The 25,506-nt window shown below is 40.4% G+C and overlaps 3 protein-coding genes and 1 long non-coding RNA gene across 8 annotated transcripts in view; 3 read left to right on the top strand and 1 right to left on the bottom strand.

The window, feature by feature from the left end:
• Positions 1–7,003, top strand: part of ahcyl1 (adenosylhomocysteinase-like 1) — a 31,168-nt gene extending 24,165 nt beyond the window's left edge. For 2 of the 3 annotated variants that reach the window (XM_061903573.1, XM_061903575.1), the window contains 12 exons: positions 648–742; positions 838–944; positions 1,311–1,427; positions 1,535–1,598; positions 1,697–1,785; positions 1,915–1,985; positions 4,056–4,150; positions 4,224–4,322; positions 4,462–4,530; positions 4,641–4,719; positions 5,833–5,953; positions 6,020–7,003. In XM_061903573.1, coding sequence (XP_061759557.1) covers positions 648–742; positions 838–944; positions 1,311–1,427; positions 1,535–1,598; positions 1,697–1,785; positions 1,915–1,985; positions 4,056–4,150; positions 4,224–4,322; positions 4,462–4,530; positions 4,641–4,719; positions 5,833–5,953; positions 6,020–6,026 — 1,013 coding nt within the window. In that variant the 3' untranslated portion in view covers positions 6,027–7,003. Of the gene's footprint in view, positions 1–647; positions 743–837; positions 945–1,310; positions 1,428–1,534; positions 1,599–1,696; positions 1,786–1,914; positions 1,986–4,055; positions 4,151–4,223; positions 4,323–4,461; positions 4,531–4,640; positions 4,720–5,832; positions 5,958–6,019 lie in introns of those variants that run through there. The other variant, XM_061903574.1, reaches the window with a different exon arrangement.
• On the bottom strand, positions 4,143–7,180 carry LOC133554621 (uncharacterized). The gene is made up of 2 exons (XR_009807156.1): positions 7,080–7,180; positions 4,143–4,707 (listed from the first exon to the last, which is right to left on the bottom strand). It is a non-coding gene; the product is annotated as an uncharacterized LOC133554621 (long non-coding RNA).
• A 21-nt stretch (positions 7,181–7,201) lies between these two features.
• Positions 7,202–9,742, top strand: hspa1b (heat shock protein family A (Hsp70) member 1B). Of its 2 annotated transcripts, none has more exons than XM_061903568.1 (2): positions 7,202–7,360; positions 7,503–9,742. In XM_061903568.1, exon 2 carries the CDS (start codon positions 7,524–7,526, stop codon positions 9,438–9,440), a length of 1,917 nt encoding a protein of 638 aa, XP_061759552.1. In that variant the 5' UTR covers positions 7,202–7,360; positions 7,503–7,523; the 3' UTR covers positions 9,441–9,742. The 2 variants fall into 2 exon arrangements, with proteins under 2 accessions (XP_061759552.1, XP_061759554.1); XM_061903570.1 differs by having other exon boundaries at positions 7,234–7,364.
• A 674-nt stretch (positions 9,743–10,416) lies between these two features.
• kcnc4 (potassium voltage-gated channel, Shaw-related subfamily, member 4) overlaps positions 10,417–25,506 on the top strand; it is a 66,745-nt gene continuing 51,655 nt past the window's right edge. The window contains exons 1-3 of one of the 2 annotated variants that reach the window (XM_061903572.1): positions 10,417–10,807; positions 10,959–11,158; positions 11,435–12,021. In XM_061903572.1, the coding sequence (XP_061759556.1) occupies positions 11,029–11,158; positions 11,435–12,021 (717 nt within the window). In that variant the 5' untranslated portion in view covers positions 10,417–10,807; positions 10,959–11,028. Of the gene's footprint in view, positions 11,159–11,434; positions 12,022–25,506 lie in introns of both variants that reach the window. The other variant, XM_061903571.1, reaches the window with a different exon arrangement.

The following is a 25,506-nucleotide window of genomic DNA, read 5'->3' as shown; positions in this document are numbered from 1 at the left end:
TGGGTGTCCCATGTTTCGATTCAATATCGATTATTGGGGTCGCGATTCGATCATATATCAATCTTTTCGATTCAACGCAATTCTCGATTCAAAAACGATATTTTTCCGATTCAAAAGGATTTTCTATTCATTCAATACATAGGATTTTAGCATAATCTACCCCAGTCTGCTGACATGCAAGCAGAGTAGTAGATATTTTTAAAAAAGCTTTTATAATTATAAAGAACAATGTTTTATCAACTGATTGCAATAATGTAAATTTATTTTAACTATTAAACGAACCAAAAATATGACTTATTTTATCTTTGTGAAAATGTTGGACACAGTGTGTTGTCAAGTTTATGAGATGCGATGGTATTGCTGTGTATTGGTTTGTTGGATTGATTTAAAAAAAAAAAAAAAAAAAAGAAATGTTTTTAATTGTTTTTAAAAAAAAAAAAGAGAATCGATTCTGAATCGCACAATGTGAGAATCGCAATTCGTATTCGGAAATATTTTTTCGCACACCCCTACTACATAATGTGAAACAATCCTAAATTGAATATTGTTTTTTTTCCCATCATTTGGCATGATGTTCACACAGCCAGCTGCTTCTCTTTTTATCTTGGCTTCTTTGCTTTCAACAGTGTGTGTTTTATCACCTGCAGGAGTGCCTGTGTTTGCTTGGAAGGGTGAATCAGAGGATGACTTCTGGTGGTGCATCGATCGCTGTGTCAGCACTGAGTCCTGGCAGGCCAATATGGTATCACCTGTGTCCAACCCCTCTGTCTTTTATATGTTTATCAATGAGTGGCTTCAACTATAATGTGATTATTATTTCTGATCGGTCTTCCTTAGATTTTGGATGATGGCGGGGACTTGACACACTGGGTTTACAAGAAGTACCCCAGTGTGTTCAAGAAAGTGCGGGGCATTGTTGAGGAGAGTGTCACAGGAGTTCATAGGTAAGGTGTTTTTGGGGGTAGACATTTAGTTTTAAAATGTAGTGGGTCAAATTTTTGTCTCATAAGTGCACAATTATGTCAGAAAATCCAAAAGATGTGTAACATTTTGAAGTGTTTTTTTTTTTTTTAAATGACAGAATATTTGAAATAGTTGAGACCAAACTGGAAATCTGGACTTTTTTCATATTTTGAAAAGCAGTAGCTTGGTATCTGTCGTAAGAAACTATATCAAAAGCAACCATATGGGTTATAGTAGTATATGTAAACTATGACCCTTTGGACCTAAAAGGCCACTCACCTGCTGGGTGCAGTCACTGAGTGCTTTTTAGGTTGAACATCTGGTCACGTTCCAAACTGTCTTTACAGACTGTACCAGCTGTCTAAGGCCGGCAAGCTGTGCGTCCCTGCGATGAACGTGAACGACTCAGTCACCAAGCAGAAATTTGACAACCTGTACTGCTGCCGTGAATCCATCCTGGACGGGTGAGCGGGACCTTTCACATACGTTGACACTATAAATGTTTGGAAACAGTATTGAGGCGCACAGTGCTTTTATCAAAATTGTGTGGGATTTTGCTTGTCTCTACCAGCTTGAAGAGGACAACAGATATTATGTTTGGGGGCAAACAAGTGGTGGTGTGTGGTTATGGAGAGGTAAGTCATATATCTACAACATAGTTTCAGGTGTATGTCTACCTGATATTACAAAAATTGCAAACTGGTTTTAAATGCAGTCTTTCGTTGTCCTTTAGGTGGGAAAAGGCTGCTGCACTGCTCTGAAAGCCTTGGGAGCCATTGTGGTAATCACAGAGATTGACCCCATCTGTGCCCTGCAGGCATGGTGAGTGTCTGCTCATTCTATACTGTTACATCACTTAATGTGCTCCACTGTGGATGAGGGGAGCTTTGATGATCAATTTTAAGTTGTTTACTTTTAAACTAATAAATGTGTATCTGTGTACCTGCATAGTATGGACGGCTTTAGAGTTGTCAAGCTGAGTGAAGTCATCCGGCAGATGGATGTGGTGATAACTTGCACTGGTATGGAACCTCACACAATCTCACACAATCTCACTTACAATCATTGTATATTATAATAGTTTGTACCTCAATGCTTCAAAGTGCTTATGTGTCTACCTGCAACACTTAAAGGGGACCATTTTCAATTGAATATAGGGTTGTTCGACAACAACATGTGTCAAACACGTCCACTTTTAGACCCATTTACAAATGTTCTCAAGTTCCAATACAAGTCTTAAAGGTTCTGAAGGTGGTAGAAATCCTTTGAGTATATCTCTAACAAAAATGGGACAAACACATGCAATTTTTTATAAATCTCTACCAAAAAATGAATTGCAGACGACCGTAAGGATTCTTTAAAAAAGTGTGTGTTTACTACTATGTCACTGTTTGTGTCGCATAAGTTGCATACATAAATGTAAGTATAAAAGCATGCACACACAGATGAAGAGTATACTCAAAGTTTGATATAGCTTGATCCAATATATCGCTATGTTCCATTTACAGTAATGCAATCGTGTCATGGACCCCAAATTTTTAGCCCGTTTTTTTTCAGCCACAGTCAACCGCGTTGTTTTTCACCAAAGTACCGCATATTTACAAACTTACTGTCGTGACCTGTGTTGGTTTACTCTACAGTTACCAGTCTTTATTGCTACACTTAGAATGTCTTGTTGTACGCTGTTGGCGACACTTTGCGCTAGGCTAATTATTATCCCTATCATTGTACATATTATACGAAAAATATAATATATCAGTATATACGATATACAGTATATATAATATGTAAATACTAAATATATGTTATATTTTATATTGTGATTACGGTATATTTTTAGTCTACTTTATACCTGCATTATCCTTTCCATCCTTACACTTTCAATCCTTTGTAACTGAGCGACTGTGTGGAGCAATTTCCCTTGTGGATCAATAAAGTTCCTCTAAGTCTAAGTCTAATGCCCTGTTTGTGTTTGCCGCCTCGTACCGGAATTAAACAAGCATTCTTACCTGCAAGCTGCTTCCAGTCGTCCTTTGCATGCTGGGAGACACGACCTTCGCAGACATGCGACCAGATCGTAACACTTAGAGAGTAAATCTTTGTTAAAGTCTCACAAAATAAGGAATAAACAAAAAAAACTAAATAAAAATAACATATCGACCCAGGTATGTCCAAACTTACTGGTGGATAACGCCCACCCCATTATGTTATGTGGTGTGGGGGCACAATCCACCAAGCAGTTTAGACTGCTGTGCTACAGCGCATACTTTTTTCCAAAAGAAACAGGTAAAAAATTAAGGATTCCTATATAACGCGATCTCGGGAAGGATGCAATCGGTATTTTGTGGACCCCATTGACTGCGTTATATCAAACTTTGAGTGTATTAAAAGGACTGTTTAGGATACTTAGTAGTACAAGCAGTTTGTGTTTGCATGTGTGCGTTGTGAAGGGACATCGCCCACTACTGGGTAGCATTTTTGTTGTTGTTTTTCTGTATATTAACAAAAAATAATAATTTCGTAGATTAATGCCAATTAAATGTACCATCATCATTTTATTGCATGTTATTCTATTAGTGCTGTCAAAATATTTAAATTTGTGAATCAGATTAATCAATATTTCAATTTTTGTTTAATCATGATTATTTGCAGGTTATTACTCGCATGCATAATAAAAAAAAAAAACGCAAATAAAAGATCTCAATATTTGGACAACAATGCAATTGTATTGTTAGAATGTCATACAGCAACATTTTAACATGTTTTCTACGAATGCGTGTCATTTATTTGCTCAAAACATAATAACAGATTTATCTAAAGTCCCACCTGGGTGTATTTCAAGTGAAATTTGCCAGCGAGCACAACAGTCGCAGTTGCCTCACTCCTCTTTGCACTGACATATGCTTTAAACTTTCAAGTGACCATGCCGTGTTACAGTAAAAGAAGCATGTACGGTCAAACAAATTGCGCAATTAATCGGCTTACATACATAATAATTGCAAATATATTTGGAGATTAATCACATGAGTTAACTGTTATTTTTGACAACTCTAGGTTTTACATATGTGGCTCTGCTTACATTCTTTATAAAGGTAACAAGAATGTTGTCACCAGAGAACAGCTGGATCGGATGAAGAATGGCTGTGTTGTCTGCAACATGGGACATTCCAACACTGAGATTGATGTGGTAAAATGTTTAATGTGTATATTGTACTGTACTTTCTGTGACAATTGTAGGAATTGACTCTTGTCCTCTTCAGGCAAGTCTGCGCAGCCCTGAGCTGACCTGGGAGAGGGTGCGCTCGCAGGTGGACCACATCATCTGGCCTGATGGAAAGAGAGTTGTGATGCTTGCAGAGGTAATTTCCTGCTTGCACATGTAGAAATCATGTCTCAAGTTTGTTTTCTGTGCTTCCTGGTGAGGCATTACATGAACTGAATGGTAGTTACTGCACATCTCTAGATGGTTGTTTGTATGAGAATTGTGTTATCTCTCAGGGTCGCCTTCTGAATCTGAGCTGCTCCACTGTGCCTACGTTTGTGTTGTCCATCACTGCTACAACTCAGGTCAGTAGTTCTGCACTTGCAGTGGGGACACATCTTTATATAACATACTTAGGTGCTGAATGACAACCTTTTGTGAGGCCAAAGCTCTCGTTTGATCATGTTGTCTTTAGGCCCTGGCCCTGATTGAGTTGTTCAATGCTCCAGAGGGACGTTACAAGCAGGACGTATATCTTCTGCCTAAGAAAATGGGTAAGTAGTAAGCAAAAAAAAATGACATGCTTTTACTGACAAACTTCCTCATCACAATAAAAATCACAAATAAACTCCTAAAAACATACATTATAGGGGATAGGCATTATTGAAAACATAATTGAAAAAAAATTAACTTAACTTCCAACCTTGTTGACTTTCGGTGTGGCTGAGTCAGTAGTGTGTATAACCTCCGCATGCCTCTATGTCCTTAAAACATCGGTGTGGTGTCTCCCTGGGCAGTGTGCTTCTTTATTTATTCATTTATTTTCTTTTTTTCTTTCTTTCCTTTTTTTTAGCTGTACAGGAGTGACTCAACATAAAACCTTAATTGGTTCTGTGGCATAGGTCTTAACTCCAAACACTTGTATCTTAAATCAACATCTCCTGTTTAGATACATTTGAAATTCATTTAATTGGTGCTTGGCCACACAAAAACCGCACAATTTGAGCATGTAATATGCCTTTTAAATAAGAAATATTATATACAAAGCAAACAGTAGAATGCACTACTAACAATGACAGTAGTTTTATGACATACTGTAATGTAATAGTAATAACGGTATCTCCTTTCAGCTGCTTATTTGTCAAACACATCATCAGCAGCTTTTCCACAATTTAATGGCTAAACAACCCCAGTTTAATTATTATTTCAACATTTTTGGCTGGCATTAGACTCATTCTGCCTCAGTCTGGTGGAACCGAGCAGTGATACACTCTAAATACTTCACCAAGTTAGCGACACTTTGCCAGGTTTTTGATGATTTATTTCTTTAATTGAATGAACATCATCCATTCCTTACTGCACTGTCCTTCACACTCTCGTTCTTCCTTCCCATGGTTGAAAAACAAAGTTATGTCCACCTCTAACTATAAGCCAACTCTATAGAATAGGACCAGCTGTTTTAGGCGGATCTTATGAGGTTCATTATGACATTTGCTTTGCCAATTAATGCGGGGATGCTCGTAATTCAAATTTTTGCTTGCAACTTTAAGCATAAAAAATAGCTGAGAGACTGCTCTTATCTCAAAACACTCTTAAATTGAGTTACCACTTTACAATATGAACACGTAAATGAAACTGTAGCTGGACAAACAATGTCTTCCTTTCAGATGAATATGTGGCTAGTCTGCACCTCCCAAACTTTGATGCTCATCTGACTGAGCTCTCTGATGAGCAGGCCAAGTACATGGGCCTCAACAAGAATGGCCCCTTCAAGCCTAATTATTACAGGTAGGGTCTTACTTTTTTAAGTGTCTCCGTCTCTATGTGTACAATAATAATGTATTTTGCTTGCAGGTATTAATGAAACAGCCCGGTGGTGCTTTCCTGAAATAACAAGAAATGTCTATTTTATTTTACAAATTGCTACCAAATGGAGGAATTATTTTACTTATGCTGGATGTAATTTACTAGCATGTAAGCAACTATAGCTTTAAAAACCAAGCAGTACAGTATGTTGTATAATCAGCTAACATATTACATGTCTTGTCAACTATATAAACAAAAAAATTGCTTGCATGCCCTTATTTCTTAGTACTGCTGGTTGCTACGGCTTTTGATTTGTATTTTTTATTTGTACGCTTTGTGCCAAATGCCATAAGAATGGAATCCAGCCAGTGATGTATGTTATGTATTACATTCCATGTGGGAAAGTCTGGACTGAGCCAAAACAAACGAAATGTACATTATTTTAGCAACATTGTTGTTTTTATGTGTTTATGATCCATGTAAAATGTATTTGCATACACACCCCAAAAAGGTACCATCCAGTCGCTTTAGTCTTTATTACAAAAAATGACAGTGAGGATATGTGACACTTGTTCTATAATGATACAAACCCGAGACGCTATGAGAAGCCTCACTGTGTGCCGTCCATCTTCTGAGTCTTCCAAAATATGTACGGCTTCTCTTGGACAAGGTCAAAGCCAATTTTAATTTAAGCAACACATAAAGATGCTACATTTAAAAACTCCTCACTAGGAGCATTGCGGTTGAATAGCAAATGTGCAACCGAATAGTACTTTTAAGGCCATGATAGGATATGAATGTCCTTTTTAAAAATATTTGTTAGCATTGTTCTTGATTAAATGGATGTTGATTAACTTCAAACAGCATGCATCTTGTTAATGGTGCATGTCCTTAACATAATAACTAATCTTAGACGGCATGTTTTTGCCATCAGATTGTCTTCATTTGAACTTCTTATGATCAAAATGCCTAAACTGTATACAAAGTAGAGGACAATGCTTTCAATCAGCAATAAAGAAAGTTCACACAGTAGAGTACTTTTCAAGCTTTTCAGTTCTTGTTTTCTATTATTTTGTTGGAATAGACCTCACAACACTAATACAAATACCTCTGTGACTGCGCCGCACAGATTCATTGTGCTCCCCCGCGGTCAGTCTGGCTCAGCGTCCAAAGTGCCGTCCCGCTCTGGAATATTCTCCTGAGCGCTGGGCCAGGCTAATATTAACAGTTGAGTCACAGAGCTGGGGGGGTGGGCTTTGAGAGGATCATTCTGGAAAACTGTTTGTAACTATAAAAGGGACGAGTCAGTCCATTTGTGATCAAAAGAAGAACCACAGAGGTGAAAACGCAGGACAAGCGGTCTCAACAAGTCCCAGCCACAGACTTGAAGTAAGTAAGTTTTGTTTACATGACTTCTGCTTTTAACAGTAATATGACTTCAATGTTGGTACTGCTCACACATTCTGGATAGAAGACTTTATTGATAAATAGTGACTAATTTGATCCCAATCCTGAATATTATCCCTGACAGTATTTTCCAGGAATAGGCAAGATGTCTTCTGCAAAAGGCATATCCATTGGAATCGATTTGGGAACCACCTACTCGTGTGTTGCCGTTTTCCAGCATGGCAAGGTGGAGATTATTGCCAACGACCAGGGCAACAGGACCACCCCCAGCTATGTGGCCTTCACTGACACCGAGAGGCTCATCGGGGATGCGGCCAAGAACCAAGTCGCTATGAATCCTACCAACACAATCTTTGACGCCAAACGGCTCATCGGCAGAAAATGCAATGATCCGGTCGTACAGTCCGATATGAAGCTTTGGCCTTTCAAAGTGATCAATGACAATGGGAAGCCCAAAGTTCAGGTTGACTATAAAGGCGAGCTCAAATCCTTCTTTCCAGAGGAGATCTCCTCTATGGTCTTGGTTAAAATGAAGGAGATAGCAGAAGCTTACCTGGGACAAAAGGTGTCCAACGCAGTCATCACGGTTCCAGCTTACTTCAATGACTCTCAGAGGCAAGCCACCAAGGATGCAGGGGTGATTTCTGGACTCAACATTCTGAGGATCATCAACGAGCCTACGGCGGCGGCCATCGCTTACGGTCTGGATAAAGGCAAACAAGGAGAGCGCAACGTTCTCATCTTTGACTTGGGCGGTGGAACGTTCGACGTGTCCATCCTCACCATTGAGGATGGCATCTTTGAGGTGAAATCCACCGCGGGGGACACACACCTTGGCGGTGAGGACTTTGACAACCGCATGGTCAACCACTTTGTGGAGGAATTCAAAAGGAAACATAAGAAGGACATCAGCCAGAACAAGCGAGCAGTGAGGAGGCTACGTACAGCTTGTGAGCGAGCAAAGAGGACTCTGTCCTCAAGCACGCAAGCCAACATCGAGATCGACTCTCTGTTTGAAGGTATTGACTTCTACACCTCCATCACAAGGGCACGCTTTGAGGAGCTGAACTCTGAGCTCTTTAGGGGAACACTGGAGCCAGTTGAGAAGGCCCTGCAAGACGCCAAGCTAGATAAGGCGAAAATCAACGACATTGTCCTGGTTGGTGGTTCCACAAGAATCCCAAAGATCCAGAAACTTCTGCAAGATTTCTTTAACGGGAGAGACCTAAATAAAAGCATCAACCCTGATGAAGCGGTGGCCTATGGCGCTGCAGTCCAAGCCGCTATTCTCATGGGGGACACTTCAGAAAACGTCCAAGATCTGCTCCTGCTGGACGTGGCTCCTTTGTCTCTCGGGATTGAGACCGCAGGTGGAGTGATGACGCCTCTGATCAAACGCAACACCACCATCCCCACCAAGCAGACCCAGATCTTCACCACATACTCAGACAATCAACCAGGGGTGCTGATTCAGGTCTATGAGGGAGAGAGAGCCATGACGAAGGACAACAACCTTCTTGGCAAGTTTGAGCTCACAGGCATCCCTCCAGCTCCCAGGGGGGTTCCACAAGTGGAGGTCACTTTTGACATTGACGCCAACGGCATTTTAAACGTGTCTGCCGTGGACAAAAGCACCGGCAAAGAGAGTAAGATCACCATCACCAACGACAAGGGCCGTCTCACCAAGGAGGAGATCGAGAAGATGGTGCAGGACGCGGAAAAGTACAAAGCCGACGATGACATTCAGAGGGACAAGATCGCGGCCAAGAACTCACTGGAGGCATACGCGTACAACATGAAGAGCAGCGTGGAGGACGAGAACGTGAAGGGAAAGATTAGTGAGGAGGATAAAAAGGTGATCTTGGACAAGTGCGCGCAGGCAATCACGTGGCTGGAGAAGAACCAGTTGGCAGAGAAAGAGGAGTACGAACACCAGCTAAGGGAACTAGAGAATGTGTGCAAGCCTATCATTAGTAAGCTCTATCAAGGAGCGCCACCAGGAGGTTGCAACAGTCAGGCTGGAGGCAGCACAAAGGGCCCCACTATTGAGGAAGTGGACTAAAAGACTATTTTGATGCTTGTCAAATTTACTCGCATCGGCCACAACATTAGGTGCACCTGCACAATGTGGCATTGTCCAATACAAAAGCTGTATCAAAAGTTCAGTCTTTGCAAAGATAATTACTTCTTAAAGTATTAAATTATTCCTGTGATTTGCAGTGGTGTACAATTGTACTGCATCCTATTGATAAGTGTAATGTTTTCATCAATGGTATATAATTTTAGGCTTGGTATGATATCCAAATCGCAGCTATTAATGTCCTTGAATCATTGAAAAACGTGTTATAAAGCTCTGATATCATGGTTATGGTTTTAATTTATTTTAAACATGCATTCATTTATTATACAGTACATGACATAATCCTATTGTTTGTGTCTGAAAAGGAGTAGTAAGAGGAAGAGCTTATTTAATATTCCCTCTTTCCATTACATAGCAATTTGTTCAAGTTGTAACACAAACGAATGAATAATCAAAATTATTTTTGGAGATAGACAAAATTAGATTAATTTTATTGAATTATATTGTTGTTATTATTGTGTTTTGTAAATATTAGTTTAAATAGTTTCTTAAATTGGAACATATTAGAACATTGTTTGACTTCTGATATTGATGGGTAAGGAGAAATTGCCTATCAAAAATCAAACTCAGACCTCCTTTCAAATGTAGTTATATTTAACATGTGAAAATTCAAGATTGACAAAGTCTATTCAATTTGTTTTGTTATTTTTTTTTCATGTAATCAAAGATGACAGTACATCAGCTGTTAGATTCAATATTCAAGTCTATTCTATTTGACTCTCTCTGACACTGTACTTTCAGTTTATTCTAGTCAAACACATTTTCAGATACAATATTTTTAACAAAAGGACATGAACCTTTTTTTTTTTAGTCTCCTTAATTCAAACATTTGCATTTTCAACTTAAAATACGTTAATTGGCAACACTAAATTGGCCCTAGTGTGTGAATGTGAGTGTGAATCTTGTCTGTCTATCTGTGTTGACCCTGTGATTAGGTGGCGACTTGTCCAGGGTGTACAACGCCTTCCACTCTAATGCGGCTCAGATAGGCTCCAGCACCCCCCGCGACCCGGAACGGTACAAGCTGTAGAAAATTGATGCCTGGAACATAAAATAGCTCAATCATCCAATTATGATTTTAAAACGTGATGTTCACCCAAATGACCACTGGGTGGCAACACCACACCGTGTTATGACTTTACCGGGTACACTTGAACGCTTCACAGCGACCTGTTGAAGCGGGCGTGTTTTTTCGACGGCGACGAATCTAAAAAAAATGACCTTTCTCTGTCCTTCTAAAAAAGATAAAATCCTCAACGGGGCGGGTCCATTTGATGTTCAACCGAACAGTAGGTTTGACCAACATATGTTGCCTAAATTTTATTCGCCTGAGCTATTGTTTATTAACATATGCTATTGCTAGCTGTATTTAGTGTTGTGTTGAAAATGGCGCACGCACAAGTTCACAATTAAAGTCTAATTAGGTTCCCTAATTATTAGAGGGAGTGGTTCCAGGATACGCGCCAGCAGCCAAGGAGTTAATCCGAGCTGTGTCGCTAGGGGAAGGAGGATGCTTACGGGGGAGCAGCGGCACATCTCCAGCTGGAAAAGAGACTCACATCAGCTCCACTTGCAGGAAGAACTGTTGAATGTTTCCAGGTTTGTCAGTGGATTGCAGAACTCGGACCTGGATGTGTCAGGTTAGTCCCGCCTTGCAGGCCTGCGTAATTGCTGAGCTTTTAATTTGAAAAAAAAAAAAATAAATAAATAAAAAGACGTGTTGCGTTAATGACTTCGAAATAAGCGCAAACATCTGGAGGATTCCACCATCAGCACAAAGTGCAAACAGGTGGTTTGAGGGAGCTGCGATGAGTGCGCACTGGCGTTAATGCTCTGATTTGTGCCACACAAAGTGTTCATTTGTGGCGGGTACTGGGTCTAAATGATCAGCTCCGTGTGTGTTTCGTCTTACCGAGGGCGAAAATCCGGCAACAAACCTCCGTCCAAAACATGTCTGAAGGAGGAGATGTCCAGGGGCGAGGATTCGGATAAAATCATCATCAACGTAGGTGGCACCCGGCATGAAACCTACAAGAGCACCCTAAGGACCCTGCCGGGGACCCGCCTGGCATGGCTGGCCAACCCGGACCCGCAGGTCAGCACCGAGGAGTCGTCCGACTCGGCGCCTCCGAGCACCAACGAGTTATTCTTCGATCGACACCCGGGGATCTTCGCCTATGTGCTCAACTACTACCGGACTGGGAAGCTGCACTGCCCGGCCGACGTGTGCGGACCTCTCTTCGAAGAGGAGCTGGCCTTTTGGGGCATAGACGAGACCGACGTGGAGCCGTGCTGCTGGATGACTTACCGCCAGCACCGGGACGCCGAGGAGGCCCTGGAGACGTTCGAACCGCCAGAACCGGAGGACACGGACGACGACAGCGAGATGCCCAGGAGGTTTGGCATAGACGACTGTCCTGACAGGTCGAGGGGGTGCTGCGAAGTTTGGCAGCCCAAGTTCTGGGCCTTGTTTGATGACCCCTACTCATCCAGAGCAGCCAGGGTGAGTGTTGGTTCTTCTTCATGGTCCTAATGTTGGTGCAACAACATAATAATGATTCATAATAATTCAAAATCGTGCTTTCAATTCCCCCCCCCAAACTGATTAAGTCGCTGGAATATAAAGACAATATAACATACATCCATAAATGTGTATACATATGAAAAAGTGCAATATATTTATCCATGTATTTATATCTGTACCTAATTGCTCTTTTATCCTGCACTACAACAAGCTAATGCAACAACATTTTGTTCTTATCTGTACTGTAAAGTTCTACGGAGCCCCTTAAGGGACATGGATGTTTTGAGAGATCTCGCAAAAAGTATTGCGAGATCTCGCAACACTTTCTGCGAGATCTCACAAACGTTTTTTTTCCTATGTCAGTGAACTGGAAGTAAAACAGACAGTGGCCAAGTGGTTAGAGTGTCCGCCCTGAGATCGGTAGGTTGTGAGTTTAAACCCCGGCCGAGTCATACCAAAGACTATAAAAATGGGACCCGTTACCTCCCTGTTTGGCACTCAGCATCAAGGGTCGGAATTGGGGGTTTAATTACTAAAACTCATTCCCGGGCGCGGCACTGCTGCTGCCTACTGCTCCCCTCACCTCCCAGGGGGTGAACAAGGGTGATGGGTCAAATGCAGAGAATAATTTCGCCACACCTCGTGTGTGTGTGACAATCATTGGTACTTTAACTTTTTAACTTTAACACAGCGATTGAGCATGCGGGATCCTACCCATCATGTGTGTTCTGTTGTGGGACCATAATACGATTTGATGTCGTTAGATGTACAAACCCCGTTTCCATATGAGTTGGGAAATTGTGTTGGATTTAAATATAAATAGAATACAATGATTTGCAAATCATTTTCAACCCATATTCAGTTGAATATGCTACTAAGACAAGATATTTGATGTTCAAACTGATAATCGTTTTTTTTGTTGTTGCAAATAATCATTAACTTTAGAATTTGATGCCAGCAACACGTGACAAAGAAGTTGGGAAAGATGGCAGTAAATACTGATAAAGTTGAGGAATGCTCATCAAACACTTATTTGGAACATCCCACAGGTGTGCAGGCTAATTGGGAACAGTTGCGTGCCATGATTGGGTATAAAAGCAGCTTCCATAAAATGCTATGTAATTCACAAACAAGGATGGGCCGAGGGTCACCACTTTGTAAGCAAATTGTCAAACAGTTTTTCGAGCTTTTGCAAGGAATTTAGGGATTTTACCATTTGCGGTCTGAAAAATCATCAAAAAGCTCAGAAAATCTGGAGAAATCACTGCAAGTAAGCGATGATATTACATACATTTGATCCCTCAGGCGGTACAGCATCAAAAACCGACATCAGTGTGTAAAGGATATCACCATATGGGCTCAGGAACACTTCATAAAACCACTGTCTGTAACTACAGTTGGTCGCTACATCTCTAAGTGCAAGTTAAAACTCTACTATGCAAAGCCAAACCCATTTATCAATAATATCCTGAAACGCCGCCAGCTTGGCTGGGCCCGAGCTCACCTAAGATGGACTGATGCAAAGTGGAAAGTTGTACTGTGTTCTGATGAGGCCACATTTCAAATTATATTTGGAAACAGAGGACGTGGTGTCCTCCAGAACAAAGAGGAAAATAACCATTCGGATTGTTATAGGCGCAAAGTTCAAAAGCCAGCATCTGTGATGGTATGGGGGTGTATTAGTGCCCAAGGCATGGGTAACTTACACATCTGTGAAGGCACCATTAATGCTGAAAGGTCCATACAGGTTTTGGAGCAACATAGTATGTCATCCAAGCAACGTTATCATGGACGCCCTTGCTTATTTTAGCAAGACAATGCCACACCATGTGTTACAACAATGTGGCGTCATAGTTAAAGAGTCCGGGTACTACACTGGCCTGCCTGCAGTCCCGACCTGTCTCCCACTGAAAATTTTGAAGCCTAAAATACGACATCAGAGACTGTTGAACAATTTAAGCTGTACATCAAGCAAGCAAGAATGAGAAAGAATTCCACCTGAAAAGCTTCAAAAATGTGTCTCCTCAGTTCCCAAACGTTTGAGTGTTGTTAAAATAAAAGGTGCTGTAACACAGTGGTGAACATGCCCTTTCCCAACTACTTTGGCACGTGTTGCAGACATGAAATCCTAAGTTAATTATTATTTTCAAAAAAAATAAAAAAATTATGAGTTTGAACATCAAATACCTTGTCTTTGTAGTGCATTCAATTGAATATGGGTTGAAAAGGATTTGCAAATCATTGTAGTCCATTTCTATTTACATCCAACACAATTTCCCAACTCATATGGAAACGGGGTTTGTAAATATAAACGGAATACAATGATTTGCAAATTATTTTCAACCCATATTCAAACGAATGCACTACAAGGACAAGATATTTGATGTTCAAACTCATAAACTTTATTTTTTTTTGCAAATAATAATTAGCTTTAGAATTTCATGGCTGCAACCCATGCCAAAGTAGTTGGGAAAGGGCATGTTAATCACTGTGTTACATCACTTTTTCTTTTAACAACGCTCAATAAACGTTTGGGAACTGAGGAAACTAGTTGATGAAGTTTTGGAAATGGAATTCTTTCCCATTTTTGTTTTATGTAGAGCTTTAGTTGTTTAACAGTCTGGGGTCTCCGCTGTCGTATTTTACGTTTCATAATGCGCCACACAGGGAGACAGGTTCTGGACTGCAGGCGGGACCGTAAAGTACCCGCACTCTTACTACAAAGCCACGCTGTTGTAACACGTGGCTTGGCATTGTCTTGCTGAAATAAACAGGGGTGTCCATGATAACGTTGCTTGGATGACAACATATGTTGCTCCAAAACCTGTATGGGCCATTCAGCATTAATGGTGCCTTCACAGATGTGTAAGTTACCCATGCCTTGGGCATTATTGCACCCCCATACCATCACAGATGCTGGCTTTTGAACTTTGCGCCTATAACAATCCGGATGGTTATTTTCCTCTTTGTTCTGGAGGACACCACGTCCTCTGTTTCCAAATATAATTTGAAATATGGCCTCATCAGAACACAGTACAACTTTCCACTTTGCATCAGTCCATCTTAGATGGGCTTGGGCCCAGCGAAGCCGGCAGCGTTTCTGGGTGTTGTTGATAAATGGGTTTTGCTTTTAATAGTACAGTTTTAACTTGCACTTACAGATGTAGCGACCAACTGTAGTTACTGACAGTGGTTTTCTGAAGTGTTCCTGAGCCCAAGTGGTGATATCCTTTACACACTGTCGGTTTTTGATGCATTACCGCCTGAGGGATCAAAGGTCCGTAATATCGTCGCTTACGTGCAGTGATTTCTCCAGACTCTCTGAACCTTTTGATGATTTTTACGGACCGTAGGTGGTAAAATCCCTAAATTTCTTGCAATAGCTCGTTGAAAAATTTTGTTCTTAAACTGTTCGACAATTTGCTTACACAGTGGTGACCCTCGCCCCATTCTTGTTTGTGAATTTCTTAGCATTTCCTGGAAGCTGCTTTTGTACCCAATCATAGCACCCACCAGTTCCCAATTAGCCTGCACACCTGTAGGATGTTCCAAATAAGTGTTTGATGAGCATTCCTCAACTTTATCAGTATTTATTGCCACCTTTCCCAACTTTTTTGTCATGTGTTGCTAGCATCAAATTCTAAAGTTAATGATTATTTGCAAAAAAAACTAATGTTCATCAGTTTGAACATCAAATATGTTGTCTTTGTAGCATATTCAACTGAATATGGGTTGAAAATGCTTTGCAAATCATTGTATTCCGTTTATTTTAACATCTAACACAATTTCCCAACTCATATGGAAACGCGGTGTGTATGTCCAATAGTAAAATCAATCAATCAATCAATGTTTACTTATATAGCCCTAAATCACTAGTGTCTCAAAGGGCTGCACAAACCACCACGACATCCTCGGTAGGCCCACATAAGGGTAAGGAAAACTCACACCCAGTGGGACATCGGTGACAATAATGACCCAGTGGGACGTCGGTGACAATGATGACTATGAGAACCTTAGAGAGGAGGAAAGCAATGGATGTCGAGCGGGTCTAACATGATACTGTGAAAGTTCAATCCACAATGGATCCAACACAGTCGCGAGAGTCCAGTCCAAAGCGGATCCAACACCGCAGCGAGAGTCCCGTTCACAGCGGAGCCAGCAGGAAACCATCCCAAGCGGAGGCGGATCAGCAGCGCAGAGATGTCCCCAGCCGATACACAGGCAAGCAGTACATGGCCACCGGATCGGGAGAGTGGGACATAGAAAAGAAACAGCAGATCAACTGGTCTAAAAAGGGAGTCTATTTAAAGGCTAGAGTATACAAATGAGTTTTAAGGTGAGACTTAAATGCTTCTACTGAGGTGGCATCTCGAACTGTTACCGGGAGGGCATTCCAGAGTACTGGAGCCCGAACGGAAAACGCTCTATAGCCCGCAGACTTTTTTTGGGCTTTGGGAATCACTAACAAGCCGGAGTCCTTTGAACGCAGATTTCTTGCCGGGACATATGGTACAATACAATCGGCAAGATAGGATGGAGCTAGACCGTGTAGTATTTTATACGTAAGTAGTAAAACCTTAAAGTCACATCTTAAGTGCACAGGAAGCCAGTGCAGGTGAGCCAGTACAGGCGTAATGTGATCAAACTTTCTTGTTCTTGTCAAAAGTCTAGCAGCCGCATTTTGTACCAACTGTAATCTTTTAATGCTAGACATGGGGAGACCCGAAAATAATACGTTACAGTAGTCGAGGCGAGACGTAACAAACGCATGGATAATGATCTCAGCGTCTTTAGTGGACAGAATGGAGCGAATTTTAGCGATATTACGGAGATGAAAGAAGGCCGTTTTAGTAACGCTTTTAATGTGTGCCTCAAAGGAGAGAGTTGGGTCGAAGATAATACCCAGATTCTTTACCGTGTCGCCTTGTTTAATTGTTTGGTTGTCAAATGTTAGAGTTGTATTATTAAATAGAGTTCGGTGTCTAGCAGGACCGATAATCAGCATTTCCGTTTTTTTGGGATTAAGTTGCAAAAAGTTAGCGGACATCCATTGTTTAATTTCATTAAGGCACGCCTCCAGCTGACTACAATCCGGCGTGTTGGTCAGCTTTAGGGGCATGTAGAGTTGGGTGTCATCAGCATAACAGTGAAAGCTAACACCGTATTTGCGTATAGTGTCACCTAGCGGCAGCATGTAGATGCTGAAGAGTGCAGGGCCAAGGACCGAACCCTGGGGAACTCCACACGTTACCTTAACGTAGTCCGAGGTCACATTGTTATGGGAGACACACTGCATCCTATCAGTAAGATAAGAGTTAAACCAAGACAGGGCTAAGTCTGACATACCAATTCGTGTTTTGATACGTTCTAATAAAATATTATGATCGACGGTATCGAAAGCAGCGCTAAGATCGAGGAGCAGCAACATAGATGACGCATCAGAATTCATCGTTAGCAATAGATCATTAGTCATTTTTGCGAGGGCTGTCTCCGTGGAGTGATTTGCTCTGAAACCGGATTGAAAGGTTTCACATAGATTGTTAGACGCTAAGTGTTCATTTAACTGCTCCGCAACAATTTTTTCAAGGATTTTTGAAATAAAGGGAAGGTGAGACACCGGTCGGTAGTTTACCATGAGGTCAGGATCGAGGTTAGGTCTTTTAAGAAGAGGATGAATAACCGCTTTTTTGAATGCTAGGGGAACAGTGCCCGAGGAGAGTGATAAGTTTATAATATTTAGCACTGATGGACCTAATAATACAAAGAGCTCCTTGATCAGTTTCCCAGGAAGAGGGTCAAGTAAGCATGTTGTCTGTTTTATTCCATTTACACGTTGTAACAATTCCTCTAATGTTATTTCCTCAAAACGAGAGAAACTATTTTGGAGGGCAGTATCCGCCGTATATACCATCGTATCAGTGTTAATAGAACCCCGTTGTAGCTGGGACGCATTGTCTTTAATCTCCTTTCTAATGACTTCAATTTTCTTACTAAAGAATTGCATAAAGTCATCAGCTGAGTGGGTTGAGCTACTGGAAGGGGTCCCTTGTTGGGTTAGCGATGCTACCGTACTAAACAAAAATGTAGGATCGTTTTTATTACGGTGGATGAGATTTGAGTATAATTTAGCTTTAGCTAAGGTAAGCATGCGTTTATAAGTTATTAAACCATCACTCCATGCTTGATGGTGCACCTCAAGTTTAGTCGTGCGCCATTTGCGTTCCAGCTTTCTACATAATAATTTCTGAGCTCTAGTTTCTTCTGTAAACCACGGGGTGCGCTTTTTTGGAGCCTTTTTTAACTTTAGCGGTGCTATGTTATCAATGGTTTCGCGCAGGGTGTCGTTAAAGTTGTTAGTGAGGTTGTCAATAGAGCCCACATACTTTGGGAATGGTGCCATAACCGAGGGCAGTAGGTCAGCAAGAGTTGTCGTGGCCGTATTAATGTTGCGGCTGCTATAGCAGTTGTTATTATTATTATTAGTTTGACGAACATGCGTCTGAACCTCGAATTTTATAAGGTAATGATCGGACAATACTTTAGTATACGGGAGTATCGTAACTTTGGGGACGGTGATACCCCTGACAAGCACTAGGTCTATCGTATTACCGTTGCGATGCGTGGGTTCATTTATTATTTGTGTGAGACCACAGCTATCAATTACAGTCTGGAGCGCTACGCACGGTGGGTCCGATGGGGTATTCATATGGATATTAAAGTCCCCCATTATGATTATATTATCGGCGTGTGTCACTAGATCAGCAACGAACTCTGAAAATTCATTGATAAAGTCCGAATAGGGCCCTGGGGGGCGGTAGATAACAGCCAGGTGTAGAGGCAGCGGTGTGACAGACTTCATAGTAAGCACCTCAAACGATTTATATTTATTATTTATGTTATGACTAAGGTTAAAGTTTTCGTTGTATATTAGTGCGACCCCCCCACCCCTTTTAAGCGGACGGGCAATATGCGCATGTGTAAAGTTAGGAGGACATGCCTCATTTAGCGCAAAAAAGTCGTTTGGTTTAAGCCAGGTTTCGCTGAGACCGATGACGTTAAGATTGTTGTCTCTGATAATATCATTAACTAATAACGTTTTGGGAGACAATGATCTTATGTTTAAAAAACCTATATTATAGGTAGTGGGCTGTTTTAGGGAGTTTTTGATCAAATTATCCGTAGTAGCAATATTAATAATGTTCTGTTTATTATGCCCAGTGCATTTAGTATAGTTACGACCATATCTAGGAATTGATATGACAGGAATTTTCCGATTGTTTGTTTGTTGCTTTGATAAACTGCACGCATCATGGTTAGCCACCTCAGTAACGGGGATTTTCCGATTGTTTGTTGCTTTGATAAACTGCACGCATCATAGTTAGCCACCTCAGTAACACACATGTCCAACTCTGAAACACTCAAAGCAGAAAAAACGTGTTCTAATTTAACTGACTCCTTACCCAGACCAGTAGTCTCGCATTTTCCATTTAAATCTGGCTGCAGGATGGAGGGAAGTGGTGTTCTGTGGGGATTAGCCTTCTGCTTTGTTTTTAGCCCCGCTCGACATCCGCGTTTCCGATCACACCGCTGGCGTCTGCTCCGTAGACGGCCCCCGCTGCTACTAGACTCCCCTGCTTCACAGGCCGCTGGATGTAGCCGCCGACGTATTCCCATGCTAGTTAGCATGTTTAGCACGCACGCGTCTATCAGTCCAAAACGGCCCGATATGTCCACATCCAGAAGTGTCTGGCGGTCGTACGTGATCACGGAGTGACCATGATGTGAGCCAGCCATAAAGTCTGTGGAATTGTCCGGTATTTCTGCCAAATGTTTCATCTTTAGCAGGAGCTCCGCGAGGACGCAGCCCGTCCGGGCGCCGCCATCTTGGAAAATCGAAATCAATAAACTTCTCCCACGTATGATTGTTAGGCCTCTCCATCACGTTGTTTCGCTTCCGGTTCACAATTGCTGTGTCTGTTTTACTTCCGGTTCACTTACATAGGAAAAAAATATTTTGCGAAACCTCTCAAAAAGTATTGCGAGGTCTTGCCAAGCATTTTTTCCCCCCATGTCCCCTTAGGGGCTCCGTAAAGTTCAAATTTGAAATACAATAGAATGAAGTCTAAGGTGCAACAGGTAGCCTTTCAACGCAAGACTGACATTGTGTTTAATTTACTTTCAAATGTACTGCCATTATGCTCTTGAGCACGTAAAAATACAATTCTAGCTATGGAAAATGTGCAAATGTGCACTGGTAACTATTATTTTTTTCACTTTTTATTGCAACATTGTCGGTAGGGATGGGCGATATGACCTAAATATCACAATATATTATTTGTTAAACAAATGTAATAGGAGCATTTAAAAAAGGGTTACAAGGCTTCTTTTTTAAAGTTAACTACTACTGATAGTCACACACACAGTAGGTGTGGTGAAATTACTCTCTGCATTTGACCCATTCCCTTGTTCCACCCCCTGGTAGGTGAAAGGAGCAGTGAGCAGCAGCAGTGGCCGCGCTCGGAAATCATTTAGTTTGCAGTAACACTGTCGTTCTCAAACTTTTCTCACCAGTACCACCTCTGAAAACACTTAGCTCTCTAAGTAACACCATAATGACTAACAATAAAATGCAGTAGTGTAATAAGCCTATGTGTGGTCTAATGTGGCACAATTACTTAGTAAACTATCTTGCAAGAAGCATAAACAAGAGAAACCTACAGAGATTGCCATTTAAAATTCCTTGGAGTAAGATTCGGATTTGGCTGCGTACCTGGCAACCTCAGTCATGGAGAGTGGGAGGGGACTACAGAATTTTGACCCTGATTGCATTACCATTTCTGGCCACATTACTACATATGGCACCATTTAATATGATCCTGAGACAAGGTACTGTATATAGACCCAAAAATATTCCCAGTAAAAATTATAAAATGCGGTAAAATTCACGACGATTACTATTATTTAAGATTTTAATTATCATAAATATCTTAATTGATTACCGCACTTTGATAAAATCACTATGATACAGCTGTTTTCCTGGAGAAGCAGCTAGTACGCTAATTGTAAACTTGCATAAATGCTAACATGAATACAAAACACATTAACACTTTCCCTATTACACACATCATACACCAATCTAAAGTATATTATGTCTATTGATATATCTATTAAAAAAAAGACTTAGTTAAACGAGTACTTTTCGAGCACATTCAACCGTACTCTGATAACAGTGATCATTTAGGTCACAATAACTGGTATACAATTGTCATATCATTAAATCCCTAGACACAAGTACAAACCCCGTTTCCATATGAGTTGGGAAATTGTGTTAGATATAAATCTAAACCGAATACAAGGATTTGCAAATTCGTTTCAACCCATATTCAATTGAATGCACTACAAAGACACGATATTTTATGTTCAAACTCTTAAACTTAATTTTTTTTTTGCAAATAATAATTAACATAGAATTTCATGGCTGCAACACGTGCCAAAGTAGTTGGGAAAGGGCATGTTCACCACTGTATATGTTTTTCACAATTACTAATTATATGGAATGGAAATTACTCATTGGCCCGAGGAATTTGTTTGGCATTCAGGCTTGCCACTCTTCGCTGTATCATACATGCATGGAGCGTGTGCACATACACAAGCAATCCCAGAGAAGCAACTGTCTGGTTGTTGTTAATATGATGTAATATATATATTTAATGATAGCTAATGTTGGCTACCAGTATTGTATTATTAGCTAACACAAACCTAATGCGTGTGCACGTGTTACAAACTATGTCACGTATTTACACCCCAAAAGCTGTTCGAGGGCAGCACATAATGCTTTAAATAATTTTAAAAGCTTGTGCCCTCAATGCATCCGTGTAAATGTTGCAAACAGCCCACCAATGAGATTAGATTCGCAGTTGCGATCTATTTGTTTGGGAGACGTTTTTTATGCACATGTAAATGCAGCGTCGGCAAATGCCTGCCACCTGACTTGCAACTGGACTAGACCATGAGTCAGAGTCAAAAGAAATTAAGCTGAGTAGTTGCAGTATTTGGATTCAGTTTTCTGGTTCATTGTTCTGATGTTTTAAATAGTTAAATCGTACGTTGAGGTGTCTATTCCATGAACGCACCGTAAAAACACCTCCATTTCATATTCTTCCAAGTACATATCGATCACTCTGCACAATAGCTTAGTTGCTCAGACTTAACTGTGTTCATTAAAGTTTATATTGGGGATTGTCATTTCTTAATAGGTCTTGTTTCCATGTTAGCATTTAAGCTTGTGAGCTAGTGCCAGTCCGTCCGTACGTTTATCAAAGTGTGGCTATCAAAATGGGTTTTCCGATTAGTTTAATTTAAAACTTTACTAATGCTCTACAGTTTTTCGGCGATTAGAGATGTGAATCTTTGGGCACCTAACGATTCGATCCAATTCCGATTCCTATGCTGACAATTTGAGCCTAAAGAGTTTCTCGATTCAACTCGATTCTCAATGCAAACCGATTCTTCCATGTATTATTTGGTATAATTATGATGAAACTTTTTCAAAACAGATTAAATGTTAGAAAAGCTCCTTCTGGTTGTATGAAGATGGCCTAGAATCGTATAAAATAAAGAAATATTTTTTAAATCGATTTTTGGAAAATTATGAATCGATATAGAAATAAGATGAATAAGAACTAGGACTCTTTTTTTTTTATTTTATTTATTTATTTATTTATTTATTTTTTGGCGCACCCTTAATGACGGTTATTGTTATTATTACCGTACATGATGCCCACTTGCATATTTGACCTGAATTTGAATTACACCGAGAACATTATTGGGAAGAGAAGGGTAATGTACAAAACAAGCTTTTTTTATTTTTTAAAAACATCATTCAGTGACTAAGTGAGGAAGCGACCTATGCATCGCTTCAACCAATTATGGCCCACATTGTATGTCGTACTTGAGTTGGTACAGAGGCTTTTTTTAAATTCATGCTGCCATACAAAAACATGTTCATTCCAAGCAAATTGCATTTCATTTACAATGGCATGTATAAAATAAAGTGGTTGAGCTAGATAAACTGAAATCTGTAACTCATATTGGTGAGTGGGTCCTTCACTATACTGTAAGCATTTGAAAGTTGACTCTGCCTAATGGGTTTGTAACAAAAGCAGCCCAGACCCAGTGTAGAGAACCTGAAAGTGACTATTAAGGGTCACTACAGCTAGAGGAGCTTTCATTTGTCAAAACGATATTAAAAAAAAAAGAAAAATACATTTCACTGAAAGAGGCTGGCTCTCATTCTGTTAATGAAATGAAAAGGTGATCTCTTCAAAGGCACAATGTTTTTTTGTGTGCCAGTCGCTCTGCAAACAGTGTTTGTTTTCTCTTATGGGACAGGTGGCACTTGCAGGCTGTCACTGTACAGGAAAGCAGCCGTCAGCACTGAATCATGCAGCTCAGAATGACCTGCACTCTGTCTCACTCTTAGTCATGGCTCTCCATCACCAGGGAATATTAGCAATTAATCTCCAAGGTTTGGAAGTTGTAAAGTCTGGGATAGCTGTTAATCTTAGGTGTAGAAGTGATCTTTACATTGTATTGACACACTCGTGATTTTTGCATTTTCTCTTTGGCCTTTTCATGCCTGTATACATATATGTTATGTATATTATCTCCATGTGCATTTTGAAAAGATCATGGACTATATTGTTTACAGATAGGGATTTTATGCTGCCGATTTCGATCATCTACGTGTAGTACTGGCCGATGCTAATACAAATCATAAGGGATGGGTGAAATGGCCTAAAATCTACATTGGGATATATATTGCAGCCTCCTGGAATAACAAAATAGATCACATTATATTATTTTGTATATAAATGATAATGGAACCATTTCAAAATGGGTTACAAATTTGTCTGCTGATGTATGGAGTAACATATTGCGTCATTTCTAATTGTTTTATTTTGTCAAAACTATTATTAATCTACTAGCTAATTTACTGTTAATATCCGAGGAGCACTGTCAATAACACTGTGGATACTTCCTGAATCTTAAGACCATCACCTGATCATTGCTTTCTTTGGAATCATATTGAGCTTCGCAAAACTAGAAAAATGCTGTCAAAAGGCGAAACCCGTGAACGCAATTAGTACAGTAGCTAACAACAGCACTGCTCTGCTGACGAAGATCACAATGGATGTGCTGCAGGCACACACTAGTTGTCTCAATTTGTTGGCTGTGTCCTTCAAGCCCAGCCCATGCGGTCAAGGATGTGTTGGTCCTGGAGAGAGTCCTTCAGCCGCATCTGGAGTGATGTGAAATGGGACAGTTTAGCCTTCCCAACACTTCATGGTTATGTCTCTTGTTCACATTCTCACAATTGTGATATTGCTGTCAGATCCACTAACCGGAGAAAAGAAAAACATACAATTTTAAAACACAAGTTGTTTAGATTTATCGTGTGTATGTGTGTGGCCGTCGGCAGATTTATATAATGCTCAGAGAGAAGTATACTTAATGACATATCAGGGGTCCCCAAACAAGTTTTTGAATTGGTGCCACATTGGGTTAAAAGACGGTGGCAGGTGGGGGTGTGTATGTACAGTATGTAGATATATATACATGTATATGAAACATTTTTTTTATTCATTATTATTATGAACTTGTCAGCTATTTGTCTTTTTCTTTTTTGCCGCGGTGGCCGTGGTTAAATTCGAGCCCTTTGTATATATACACTGTGTTCCAATATTATTATGCAAACTGGATTTAAGAGTCAAAAACTATTTTTTTAAAAGTTTTTCCATTAATTAAACTCATGGATGGTATTGTGTCTCAAGGCTCTGTACATTATTGACATCAATCTCAGACACTTGCGATAAACAGTCTCCCAGGTGAGCCCAATCAAAGGAAAACAGCTTAAAAGTGATGTTCCACATTATTAAGCAGGCTACAGGTTTCAAGCGATATGGGGAAAAAAACAATCTCTTTGCTGCTGAAAAGCGTAGGATAGTACACACTACTTTGCTCAGGGTAAAAAAACATTGGATATTTCCAAAAACTTGTGTGATCATTGAACTGTAAATAAATGTGTTGCTAATTCAGAGCACAGGCAAGTTCATGCAGATAAAGGCAAAAAAAAAAAAAAAGTCTCTGCCAGACAACTTCATCAGATTAATAAGCTGCGAAAACGCCATTGCAACGCACAAAAGAGATTTTTAAAGCCGCTGTTTCCTCTGGAGTCCCATGAACCTCAAGGTGTAGGATCCTCAAGAAGTTTGCAAATGTGCTTAAAACTAATGTTCGGCCACCCCTAAACAATGCTTACAAGCAGAAATTGTTGCAGTTGGCTCAGGAATACATAGAGTAATTTTCAAACAGTTTTGTTTACTGATGAGAGCCGTGCAACCCTAGATAGCTCAAATGGCTGGAGCAGCGGATGGTTGGTGAATGGCCACAATGTCCCAACAA

The sequence above is a fragment of the Nerophis ophidion genome, linkage group LG06 (assembly GCF_033978795.1).
Source record: "Nerophis ophidion isolate RoL-2023_Sa linkage group LG06, RoL_Noph_v1.0, whole genome shotgun sequence".
Lineage (NCBI taxonomy): Eukaryota > Metazoa > Chordata > Actinopteri > Syngnathiformes > Syngnathidae > Nerophis > Nerophis ophidion.
Note: the sequence above shows the minus strand (reverse complement) of the source record. Positions and strands in the feature narration are given on the sequence as shown.